Raw genomic sequence first — 13602 nt, 5'->3', positions numbered from 1 at the left:
ATTGTTTCAGGTCTTAAATTCAGGTCCTTAATCCATTTTGAGTTAATTTTGGTGTGTAGTGATAGACAACAGTCTAATTTCATTCTTTTGCAGGTGGCCTTCCCAGCACCATTTATTGAAGAGGCTTTTTTTTTTTCTCCACTGTATATATATATTTTTTTCTCCACTGTATATTTTTGGCTTTTTTTGTCAAAAATTATTTGCCCATATAAGATATGGGTTTACTTCTGGACTCTCAATTCCACTGGTCCGTGTGTCTGTTTTGTTGCCAATACCATGCTGTTTTGATTATTGTTACTTTGTAGTATAATTTGAAGTCGGGCAGAGTGATGCCTCCAGCCTCGTTCTTTGTTCTCAGGATGGCTTTGGCAACTCGGGGTCTTTTGTGCTTCCACACAAATCTGATGATTTTTTGTTCTATTTCTTTAAAAAATGCCAGTGGGATTGTATTAAATCTGTATAATGCTTTAGGTAATATGGTCATTTTAACTATGTTGATTCTTCCAATCCAAGAACATGGAATATCTTTCCATTTCTTTGTATCTTTTTCAATTTCTTTTAATAGGGTCTTGTGGTTTTCATTATATAGGTCTTTCGAATGTTTCATTAAATTTATTCCTAGGTATTTTATTTTTTTTTGTTGCAATTGCAAAAGGAATTATTTTTTCTACTTTTTTTTCTGACACTTCATTATTTGAGTATAGGAATGCTATGGATTTTTGAACATTGATTTTGTATACAAAGACTTTACTGTATTTGCTCATTGTTTTTAGTAGTGCTCTTGTGGAGTCTTTAGGGTTTTCTATATAGAGAATCATGTCATCCACAAATAGTGACAGTTTGACTTCTTCATTTCCTATTTGGATGCCTTTTATATCTTTCTCTTGTCTGATTGCACTCGCTAGGACCTCCAATGTTATATTGAATAACAGTGGCAATAGTGGACATCCTTGCCTTGTTCCTGATCTTAGAGGGAAGGTTTTTCATTTTTCACCATTAAGTATAATGTTGGCTGAGGGTTTTTCATAGATGGCCTTTATCATGTTAAGGTACTTTCCTTCTGTACCAATTTTGTTAAGTGTTTTGATCATAAACAGATGCTGTATCTTGTTGAAGGCTTTTTCTGCATCTATTGATATGATTATGATTCTTACATTTTAATTTGTTTACGCGGTATATTACATTAATCGATTGGCATATGTCGAACCATCCCTGTGCCTTTGGGATGAAGACCACTTGATCATGGTATATAATCTTTTTAATATGTTGCCATATTCGGTTCACTAGTATCTTATTTAGGATTTTTGCATCTGTGTTCATGAGAGATATCTCTTTGTAGTTTTCTTTTTTTCTATTATCTTTACCAGGTTTTGGTAGCAGAGTAATACTGGCCTTATAAAATGAGTTGGGAAGTATTGCCTCCTCTTCAATTTTTTGGAAGAGTTTGAGGAGAATAGGCATTAAATCTTCTTAGAATGTTTGGTAGAATTCACTGGTGAAGCCATCTGGTCCTGGACTTTTACTTTTTGGTAGGGTTTTGATGATTATTTCAATTCCCATACTGCTGATCAGTCTATTTAGAGTTTCCATATCTTCTTGATTCAGTCTAAGAAGATCGTATTTTTCTAAGTACTGGTCCATTTCTTCTAGGTTATTAAATTTGTTATTATGTACTTTTTCCTAGTATTTTGATGTGATCGTTTGTATTTCTGTGATGTCAGTGATAATTTTTCCTCTTTCTTCCCTGATTTTGTTTATTTGTGTCCTTTCTCTTTTTCCTTTAGTGAGTCTAGCCAGGGGTTTATCAATTTTATTAACCTTCTCAAAGAACCAGCTCTTTGTTGTATATTTTTTCTATTTTTTTAAATTTCATTTATTTCTGCTCTAATTTTTGATGATTTCTTTCCTTTTGCTGACTTTATCTTCATTTGTTCATCCTTTTCTAGTTTTTTAAGATGAAGCATTAGGTTGTTTATTTGGGCTTGTTCTTGTTTTTGGTGATAGGCCTTTAGTGATATGAACTTTCCTCTTATGACTGCTTTTGCTGTATTCCAAAAGTTTTGATATGTTGTACTATCATTATCATTCATTTCTATGTATCTCTTGATCTCTCTTATTATTTCTTCCCCGACCCAGTTATTCTTCAGTAGCATGTTGTCTAATCTCCATGTATTTGTGGTTCTTCCTGATTTCTTTTTGCAATTGATCTCTTTTTTCAAATCATTATGATCAGAGAATATGGTTGGTATGATTTCAACCCTCTTAGATTTGTTGAGGCTGTCTCTGTGTCCCAGTATGTGGTCAATCCTTGAGAATGTTCCATGTGCACTAGAGAAGAATGTATAAGCAGTTGTTTTGGGATGGAAGGCTCTGTATATGTCAATTATGTCCAGTTTGTCTAATGTGTCATTTAAGGATGTTATTTCCTTATTGATTTTCTGTTTGGATGATCTGTCCATATCTGACAATGGGGTATTTAGGTCCCCTACTACGATAGTGTTTTGATCTGTTTCTTCCTTTAGTTCTGTTAGTAATTGCTTTACATATTTCAGGGCTCCCTGATTGGGAGCATAGATATTAATAATTGTTATGTCTTCTTGGTACATGATTCCATTTACCATCATGAAGTGTTCCTCAGTATCTTTATTTACCTTTTTTATTTTGAAGTCTATTTCGTCTGATATTAGTACCAGTACTCCCACTTTTCTCTGAATGCCATTTGCGTGAAATATCATTTTCCACACTTTTACTTTGAGTCTATATTCGTCTTTGGAGCTGAGATGTGTCTCCTGGAGGCAGCATATGGTTGGGTTTTGTTTTTTGATCCATTCTGTGCCTTTTTTTGGTGAGTTCAGTCCATTTACATTTAGGGCAATTATTGAAATATGAGGCCTTATAGCCATTTTATCTTTTGCTTTCCAGTAGCTCGGTCCTTCCATTGCTTCTTTGTCCTTGTGTTTCTTTTTTTCTTTATTATGGTTGGCTTTCGTGGGTTTTGCCTCTGGTTCTTCTTGTTTTATTATATACTTTAGTTCTGAATCTTTGGTATGTGGTTACCACTACAAATATGAAAAAGATAGTTATATGTATACAGTGGTCCATTTTCTTCTGCGCGTGCCTTATCTCCTTTCCCCTTTGCGAATTTGGATCTTTGAATCCTTCCCTTTTCAGTCATTGTTCTCTCAGTTTGTCCCTATGTATGCTGAATGTTCATTACTATCTTGCTATAGCAATTCTCATCGTTTAAGCTATGATGCCCTGTTCTTATTAATGATCGCACTTCTCTGTTTCTATTTGCCTGATAGTCACCTTACTCCTAATTACGTATTTTTTACCCTCATTTTTTTTTAGGTGAGCTGACCCCTTTCAGTATTTCCTGTAGTGCAGACCTCGTAGTGGAGAATTCCCTCACTTTTTGTATGCCTGGATAAGTCTTAATTTCTCCTTCCTATCTAAAGAAGAGCTTAGCTGGATACATTATTCTAGGCTGGTAGTTCCTTTCACTTAATATTTTGAATATTTGTTTCCATTCCTTTCTGGCTTGTAAGGTTTATGCTGTGAAGTCCAACAACAATGATCTAGTGGGTTTTCCTTTGTAAGTTACCATTTTCTTCTCCCTGGCTTCCCTGAGAATTCTGTCTTTGTCGTTGATTTATGATAATTTTAATATAATGTGTCTTGGTGAAGGCCTTTATGGGTTGAGGTAATTGGGTGTTCTGTTGACTTCTTGAATTCCAAGCTCCAGCTCATTCCTTAGATTTGGGAAATTCTCGTCCACTGTCTGAAAATGCTTTCTAGTCCCTGCTCTTTTTTCTCGCCTTCGAGAATTCGCATTATTCTTATGTTCTTCTCCTGATGGTATCAGCTAGTTCTTATATTTGTCTTTCATTATTTTTCATTCTTCAGTTTCTCTTTTCTTCCTTCTGATTTATTTCTAGATTTCTGTCTTCGATATCACTGGTCCTTTTCTCTATTTGCTCAACTCTATTTCCCAAGCTTGCTATTTCCTTTCTTAACTCTTACAGTATGATATATATATATATATATATATATATATATATATATATATATATATATATATATATCTCCAGAAGATCTATTCTGTTCTTTTTGAGGGGTTCATCCAGTAGTTTTTTCTGTTCCTGAAATTATTGATATGACTCGTTTCAGAACTCACTGAGTTTTCTCAGAGGTACCATCCTGAATTCTCTGTCATTTAAGTCACATATTTCTATGTCTGTAAGCTTATTTTCTGGAGATTTTTCTTTTTCTTTCTGAGCTGTCTTGTCACTGTGGTTGTTTATGGTATTTAATGGACTATTTTTCTGCCTGGGCTTTAATGGAAGTATATTCTGCTGTTTTGCCAGAAAGATTTATTATATAAAGGACTCTCTTTAGCCTGCTGCAAAGAAGGCGGTCTTCTTTTGGTTTCCAGTAGGTGGCGTCTAAGCCTCTTGGATCCCTCTTTAGATAAAGCCTAAATAATGCCTTTTTTATTTTCTTGTAGATATTTAATCACCCTCACTACCTCCATTTCAGTCCCTGTCAGTGTCAGCAACAGTCTTGGCAGCGTTTGGTCAAATTTCCCTGGGGCTCCGTGGTGATCAGTCTTGGAGGTTATGGAATGAAGGTCCCTCTGGATTGGGAGTTGAGGGGTAGGGCTCAGCCTTGGTTTTTCAATCAGGGCTGGTAAAAATCAACTGTTGTTTCTCTGCGGTCTCCTCCTATTCCTCTGTCTTCTGCCCTGATGACTTGGCCCTGCTGTCGGCTGCGTGGAACTCACAGCACTTCCAGGCAGACTGTTCAGAGAAGTTGCCACACCTTCTCCCCTCCCCTTCCTCCTGCAGGGAGCTCCAGAGGCTGCGAGAGGTAGCTGCAGTCTCGGCAGCGTTTGCTCAGATTCCTCTGGGGTTCTGCGGTGATCAGTCTTGGAGGGTATGGGGGAAGGGCCCTTTGAGTAGGAGATTGAGGGCTATGGTTCAGCCTCAGTTTCGCAACCATGGCCAGTAAAAATCGACTGTTGTTTCTCTGAGTTCCCGTCACGCTTCTCTGCCTTTTGCCCTGATGACTGGGCCCTACTGCCCACCAGCTGCGGGGAGCTCACAGCTTTCCCAGGCAGGGCTGTTCAGGGAACTCTGGTGGCTGCAAGAGGCAGCTTCTTTATATCTCCCAGTCCACTGCCCAGTAGGGGTTCTGACCTGTGGTAACTCATACTCAGATCCCACGCTCAGATGTGCTAGTTTGCAGTTTGGGTGTTTTTTGTTGAGTTTTAGACGTTCAGCTTATCGTTGTTTCAAGAGGAGATATCTAGGACGTCTCTCACTCCACCATGTTTCCCAGAATCCCAGCGATGAATTTTAGTTGCTTGAAATTGGCCATGATAGGAGTATTTACTTTACAGAATGAGCAGGTGTTACAAATCAAGGCTCTCTCCCACCATTTCCCAGTATATCACTGCTCCAGTGTATTGAGGAGTGCCTGCCCTCTCCCTCAGCCATCCTAGGGAAATACTCTGTACTGATACAGAAAATGCTGGTCTTTTGTATATTCTTCCAAATTCTAAGGGGCAGAACATAATTTCTTAGTTGTGGACTAAAGGAGAATAAGAATGTCTTGGAAAATGCATTTGAGAATGTGAAACATGAAGGGAGACCTCAGCTTGCCAGGGTTGGTCTCTGAGTAGAATATTGTAATTAATATACCAACTCTAAGGTGGATAAATACCGGCCAAACTCATATAATCACTTGCTTTCTCTCTCTCTCCTTCTTTCTCTCTCTGAATCATTTATCAGCTGCCATCTTTTTTCTTTTTCTTTTTCTTTTTCGTTTCCTTTCCTCTTTTGAGATCTTTAAACCTGAGAACTGAATTGCACAGGCTGTAGGTATAGTCATTTTCTCCCTGAAGTGGGAGGGCACTCTAGCATGGTGAGTGAGAACATGGCCATTGGTGCTAATTAGCACAAGTTCAAGTACTGGTTTTATCTCTTTTTAGCTGCCTAATATTAAACAATTTATTTAACTTTTCTGTTCCTTTGATTCCTCTTATGTAAGATGGAGATATGGCCAGTTTTCCCTGTTAAGAAAACATGAATGTTCCAAGGAGTTGAGCACAACACTCTGTCCAGTATACAAAAAATACTAGATGAATGCAGAAAACTACACCCAGCTGAACGGAGCCCCACTAGAATATACAGAAATGCACACATCTGGCGAGGACAAGGAGCTGTGCCCATCCAATCTGCTGTTAGAGCTTCTTCTCTGATTTCTGATAACCCTTTTCCTACCACTTCACATTAACAAGCAGCTACCACACAGTCAGACACCCTCCCCTCTTGCTAATTTTTCCTTTTTCTTCTCTGCCTGTTTTGTAGTTTCCTCTTCTTTCTGTTTTCTCTCTTTATGTTTTTTCTCACTCTTTTCTTATATTTATTTTGTTTTCTGTACACAAGGTGGCAATTGGGAACATGTGAAAAGCCTGTGGGACTGCAGGTTCCCACCCAGGTAAGCTTCAGATCTTTTTCAAGGTAAAGTACCATATTTATTGCAGTAATTATGTATTTCTGAACTATTTCCCATCTATAAAAATGTGCTACCATTTTTATCGTGTGCCATTTTAAAAAATATGTGCCACTGACTATTGATTGTGCCCCAACCTCATTTTCTCATAAGGCCTGTGTTTTATTGCGTGATTTTGCACAGAGTGGTAATTTTTAGGAACACAATCATCACGGTTATAGCAGAACTGACTTACTATCCATAACTGTCTTCTTCATTAGGCTAATGGTTAAGTGAGTTAATATGTACAAAACACTCAAGATAGCACTTGGCTGCAGTAAATGGTAAATTAGCAATGGCTATTTTTGCTTCAACAAAGAGGGTATTGAAGTAGATAATAGTCTCCAAAGACCTTCCGACTCCAGGATTTTGTGCATTATAGAGTCCAGGATTTTGTGCATTATATGTACATATGAGTTGGAAAACTTGAGATCTGCTCAAGGCCATACAATTAATTAGTGAGGTGATGGAAAAGCACTGATATCCAGGGCTCTTCCCTTCTCTCCAACCAGTGACCCTGGACAGAAGGCAATAACTGAAAAGTAATTGCAAAGTCATTAAACATCTATCAATTTCTAAAATATATATTAAATGTTCACAATTATGGTAAAATGTGTCAGGTGGAAGGGATTCTAAGGCTCTTAGCAGTTTTGGCTGTGTCAAAAGTTATAGCTGTAACTATATAGCTAGAAGGCAGATGTCTGGACTATTTAAATTTTACTCTGCGTTTCAAGCGCCTTTACATTTTGTGCCTATAGGGAGAAAGGCATACAAGGGTAACATCTAGTCATTGGAAGATGAATACCTAAGGGGCAAAGAGAAATTTATTTTTATTTCTCTCATCACATTATTATCTTTTCAATGGCAATTCCCCCAACACCCAACATTCAGAACACTTATGCTCAGGGGTGTATTGCTTATGATATACAATGCATGCCTATGCATGCCTAGCTAAGGAATGTTTTTCTCTGTGATGAAATAGCCTCAAGATCCAGTGTGAACTAAACTTTCTCCAAACTCTTTTTAATCCCTCATTTTTTATTAGGCTAAGAGTAAAACAGTAGCATATGGACCCTCAAAATGTTGTAACCATCATGTGACACTTGAGTTATTGCCCATTCTATAAAAGGGATGAGTTATTAATCTCATGTTGCATACTTTCCAGCTTTCCAGCTCTACAAGAAGATATATATATATTTAATTATTTATTTATTTACTTGAAATTTTTTAAAATTTATTTTTCAATCACAGTTGACACACAATTTTATATTAGTTTCAGGTGTACAACATAGTGATTAGACATTTATAAACCTTACAAATTTATCATGCTGATGAATCTTGTACCCATCTGACATATATAGTTTTTACAATATTGTTGACTGTATTCCCTATGCTGTGCTTTACATCCTTATGACTATTTTTATATCTGGCAATTTGTACTTCTTAATCGCTTTCACCTTTTCACTCATCCTCCCAACCTCCCTCCCATCTGGCTTATCAATTTGTTCTCTGTATCTATGAGTTTATTCCTGGTTTGTTTATTTATTTTGTTTTTTATATTCCATATATAAGTGAGATTATATGGTATTTGTCTTTCTCTGTCTGACTTATTTCACTTAGCTTAATAGCCTATAGGTTTATTCATGTTGTTGCAAATGGCAAGATTTCATTCTTTTTTTATGGCTGAGTAATAATCTATTGTATATATGTACTACATCTTCTTTATCCACTTGTCCATTAATGAACACTTAGGTTACTTCCATATTTTGGCTATTGTAGATAATGTGGCAGTGAACATAGGGATGCATATTTTTTTCAAATTAGTGTTCTGGATTTCTTCATATAAATACCCTGAAGAGGAATTGCTGGGTCATATGATAGTTCTATTTTTAATTTTTGAGGAACCTCCATACTGTTTTCCATAGTGGCTGCACCAGTTACAATCTTGCCAAGAATGAACAAGGGTTCCCTTTTCTCCATATCCTTACCAACACCTGTTTGTTTATTTATTGATGATAGCCATTCTGACAGGTGTGAGGTGATATCTTACTGTGGTTTTAATTTGCATTTTCCTCATAAGTAGTGATGTTGAACATCTTTTTATATATATATAAATTAGTCATTTGTATGTCCTCTTTGGAGAAATGTCTATTCAGGTCCTCTGCCTATTTTTCAATCAAATTGTTTGTTTTTGTGGTAAGCTGTATGAGTTCCTTATATATTTTGGATATTAACTTTTATTGGATGTATCATTGGCAAATATTTTCTGTTTAGTAAGTTGTCTTTTCATTTGATTTCCTTAGCTGTGCAAGAACTTTTTAGTTTAATGTATCCCATTTGGTTATGTTTTCTTTTGTTTCCTTTGCCAGAGGAGACATCCAAAAAAATATTGCTAAGAGCAATTTTAGAGAGTTTACCGACTATGTTTTCTTCTACAAGTTTTATGGTTTCAGATCTTATGTTTAAGACTTTAATCCATTTTAAGTTTATTTTTGTATATTGTGTAAGAAAGTGGTCTACTTTCATTTTTTAGCATATATCTAAGATATAATTTTTTTAGATGGTTTAATGGTGGGTTAATTAATTGCACTCATTGTGTTACCTGTTTAAGGGAAGACGAACACAATTGCACTCATTGTGATACCTGTTTAAAGGAAGATAAAAGTGAGAACAGCATGCTTAATTTACACTTTTATTTTCAAGAGTGGGTTATATTAAAATAACAGCAAACTTTCTTTTTAGAGCATTGGTTCTCAAAGTGTGGTCCACAGACCCCTGGATTCCCAGAGACCTTTTCATAAGGTCTGCAAGGTCAAACTAGTTTCATAAAAACATTAAGATATTATTTGCCTTTTTTGCAGTGTTGACATTTGTCTTGATAGTGAAAAAGCAAGCTGCTGATACCTTAGTCCAAATCAAGGAAATGGTACCAAATTGCACTAATAGTCATTCTTCACTATTATGCTTTTGCAGTTCAACAAGCAAACAAACAAAAAACTTCAGTTAAGAATGTCCTTGATGAAGCAGTAAAAATTATTAATTTTATGAAATCTTGATCTTTGAGAACATGTCTTTTTAATCTGTGTGACAAAATGGAAGTGCTCACGGAGACCAAAGTCTAATGATTTGTCTCAAGGTAAAGGAATAGTGCAATTATTTGACTTTTGAGCTGAACTAGCCACTTTTATTTCATGGAACATTATTTTAATTTGAAAGAACTGACATATAAAATATGGCTTTTTAGACTTTGCAAAATTAGACCAAGTAAGCCTTGATTCTATCTTTAGATATTAGTTGCCAATGATAAAATTCGAGCTTTTGAGTAAAAATTAGGATTTCGGAAACTTCATATATGCTACCATAAGCTTGAAAGCTTCTCAATACTTAACTTTTATGACAATATTGGTGCTGATATTAATGAATATGATTTTTAAATATTATATAGTGAAATATATTAAAATTTGGAAGATCTGCCTAACTCAGTAAAATGATATTTTCAAAATGAGTAATATATGACATTACAAAATCAAGAATGAGTAAAAAGAATATTCAAAATACAAGTGAGACCAATGGATTTTAATGTGACAGAGTATAAGAAGTTTATTTATATGGTTTCAGATTTCATATTGCAACCAACCTTTAGGAAACTTCCACCTGTTGAGTTTTGCTGTAGTATCAAAGAAGATCCGTAATTATATAAAAGCATTATTAAAATAGTTCCTCCTTTTCCAACTATCTGAGTGATCTTCTTCACATACTTCAACCCAAAACATACTGTAACAGAGTAAATGCAGAAATAGATATGAAAATCTAGCTGTTTTCTATTAAGTCAGTTATTAAAGAGATTTGCAAAAATGTAAAACTATGCCACTCTTTTTTTGTTTTGAAAAATATAATTATTTTCATAATGAATGTGTTGTTTATGTTCACACAGAATGGATTTATTATTTTTAAATGGATTTATAAGTAAATATATTTTAATGTCTCCATTTAAATTTCTAGGACAAAATGTATTGATAGATTGACCTACAAAAATGAAAGCTTTTTGGCATTCTTAATATTTTTTAAAAGTTTAGATGGGTCCTGAATCCCAAAAGTTTGAGACTCACTGTCTTAGAGCTCTGAACTGGATTTAAAGATATAGTTTTTGAAGTGTGATCCTTGGACCACCTGCCTCAAGATTATTAAAAATAATATATAGAAATGTGTATAAAAATAAATATTCCTGGGTCCTTGCCCACATTCCTGACGTGGACTCTCGCAGCATGGCGATGGGAAAACCTCCATGTCTAAGAAACTTGTCAGTCATTCTGAGGCTCATGCAGGACCCTGTACTGGTCAAGGGTCCTGAACTCCATATCCAGATTGGCTACAATTTATTACATGATCTTGGGTAATTCTGTTAGTTTCTTGGAACCTCTGTTTTCAACATAAGTTGGACTCATGAGCTTGCCACAATAAAAGCTTATTCAGAGAGCCTCAGATAAAAGGCTTTAAAGATATCCCACATGTTGCTATTTCTTAAATTATAGGTGTTAAAATAAATGACTAAAGTACATGTTGCAAAGCGGTATCTTTGACTTTTAAAAATAGTTTTTAAAGTAGTCTTTTAAAAAACTTTAAAAGGAGTCTACTGATCTATTATCCATCAATTTCAAAAACTCACAGCAGACATTCTTGTCAGTAGTGCATATTAGCTGGGTTCTAACCCAAAGTGCATTCCCAAAAAAACAATACCCGAAAAGAGAGAGCAAAAGGAAAGCATAAAAAAGATAAATGTAGACTACCAAAATAAATAAATAAATAAATAACAGCTATAAAACTTAGATACGAAATGAATCTGAGGTGCCAAGGGGCTCTGAAAAATGAAAGCTTTTTAAAATGAGAGATTATCCTCTCCGCCTGGGGGCTGCGTAAGGGCGGAGATGTACAATCCCTTTAATGTTCGGCTAAACCCCAATGTCCAAAGCTTCATTCCCTCAAAGCCCCTGGAGGCAAGGGCTGTCCCAGAGTTTATAAAGGTCATTTAGAAGCAGTCCTTCACGAGCTTTAAAAGTTAAAAGCAAAAAGTTTAAACTTAATCTGTTGCTCACACAAATATCCATTCTAGGAGGTGCAGCTATGGGCAGATTGCATCCTCTCTCCCTTTTTGGGAAATGGTGGAGCTCTCACTGCCTAGGTTCTTGGATCCAATAACAGATCCAAGCCATCCAGTAATTCCTGATACAGGTTCACCACACATCTTTCCTTTGTGCCCCACATGCTGGTGCATCATTAGAAAGCAAGGCATAGTTTCCCAAACGAGCAGCCCTTTGATTTCCTACTCTGTTAACAGGGAATGTATTTAATATTAAGGGTCACATTTATTGAATTTTTTGTCAGGCGCTGAGCTCAGCAACACTCCCAACAAGTCTATGAAGCAGGTACTATTTTATTATATCTCTTTACACATGAGGAAACTGAGGCATGGAGAAGTTGAGTAACTTCCTAACATCACCAAGCTAGTAAGTAGTTGCATCTGATTCAATCCTGTGATTGTTTGACTCCAGGACTTGAGTTGCAAGTAGCTAGCTACTCTATTGTATTTTCTTACCCAAAGAACTGAGAGGCAGAATAACCGCCATAAGGGCGGAGTGGGGGTGGGGAGAAAGGAGATGGAGCCTCTCAGTAAAGCCTTTAAAGCACAATAAATCTTTAGAAAACTATTCTAATATTTAATAAAATATCTAGATCTTTCTCTAGATTTTATTAAAAATTTCACCTGCATTAAACTTGATTGTTTTAATGTCTAGTTGAATTTGTTGCCCACTTCATTTGTTAATGTGAAACCCACCAATTTTAGGATCATGGTGGCCAAAGTTTTCTGATTCTCCCCGCTCCTCGTGTTTTTTTTGCTGTGTCCATTGATCAGGATTCAGGACAAGGTCACGAGTATGGATTTTGTAGTATGACCTAAACCTATATTCAAACAACACTGACCTTTGAGCTAATTTTATATTTTTTTCTCTGTTTCCTAGCACCATAGCAGCTCCTATAGACAATGTCTAAACAATATTTTCTTACATCGTACTTGAGAGGAATGGAGGTTTGGAGAAGCATTTGTGTCTGAGAGGATCATAATTTTAGAATTCATCATAGGAACTGTTGCTGGACACTCTAAGAGTTATGGCCTTTCTGATTTTTCTGTTCCCTCTTACCCTCCAAATCTCCAAGCTACCCTCATTATTCTTTTTCTCTGTGTCCTCAAGTTCTTCCCTCAATAGAGTTCTTTTTTATATCTTATATATACTCTTAACATTGACATTTGGTTTTAGTTCAAAACTTACTTAATTCATTTGGGAGTTATACAATCATTGATTTGAGTTGTACAGAGTGGATGTATGGCAAAAATCAAAAGAAATAGCTTCTTTGCTCAAGAGAATGTCAACAGATAAGGGAAAGGGGGAATAAACAACTCTGATAGTCTAGAAAGTATGTATTAGTTCCTTGATTTTTTTCCCCCATTTTTTATTATTATTAAACTTCATTTCAGCGGAAAGAAGGAATCTTTTGAGGGTTGCCGGTCTGAATTTATAAGACAGTTGGATTACAGCATATGTTAGGAGAGAAGATTTTTTATACACTCATATCCTCAGAGTAAAGTATCAAGGTTTGCCTTGTCGACATGGCTAAGGTGCTTAACAGCATGCTATCTAAAATATTTACACCACTGTAACTTATTTATTTAATAAAATAAATAATATGTATGCTGTTTTTGCACATATTACTGTTTGTCTTCACAGTGACAGTGTTTGGGAGGCTTCATTGACACCATTCAGAATGTGAAAGAATTTGTTTGAAGTCACACAGCAGAAAGCAGAGGAGCCAGCAGCGCTTTCCTTTCCAACAATACTAACATAAAATGCTAAATTTTCATTTAACAAACATTCTGTCAATCAACAAGCATTTACCATGCACCTCTTAAATTAAATCATGAAAAAAGTTTTCTTCAAAACTGAGTAATAGGATCTCGGCCCTGAAATTCCCTATTGAGAACAGACGTGTAAA

The 13602-nt window shown here is 35.7% G+C and overlaps 1 protein-coding gene across 3 annotated transcripts in view; it reads left to right on the top strand.

The window, feature by feature from the left end:
* Positions 1-13395, top strand: part of ORC5 (origin recognition complex subunit 5) — a 170737-nt gene extending 157342 nt beyond the window's left edge. The window contains exons 14-15 of one of the 3 annotated variants that reach the window (XM_039849357.1): positions 6450-6524; positions 13338-13395. In XM_039849357.1, coding sequence (XP_039705291.1) covers positions 6450-6524; positions 13338-13380 — 118 coding nt within the window. In that variant the 3' untranslated portion in view covers positions 13381-13395. Of the gene's footprint in view, positions 1-6449; positions 6525-11937; positions 13317-13337 lie in introns of those variants that run through there. The other 2 variants (XM_039849362.1, XM_039849360.1) reach the window with 2 other exon arrangements.
* The last annotated feature ends 207 nt before the right edge of the window (positions 13396-13602 follow it).

This window comes from Pteropus medius, unplaced genomic scaffold (assembly GCF_902729225.1).
Source record: "Pteropus medius unplaced genomic scaffold, Ma_sr-lr_union100, whole genome shotgun sequence".
NCBI classification, from domain to species: Eukaryota; Metazoa; Chordata; class Mammalia; order Chiroptera; family Pteropodidae; genus Pteropus; species Pteropus medius.
Note: the sequence above shows the minus strand (reverse complement) of the source record. Positions and strands in the feature narration are given on the sequence as shown.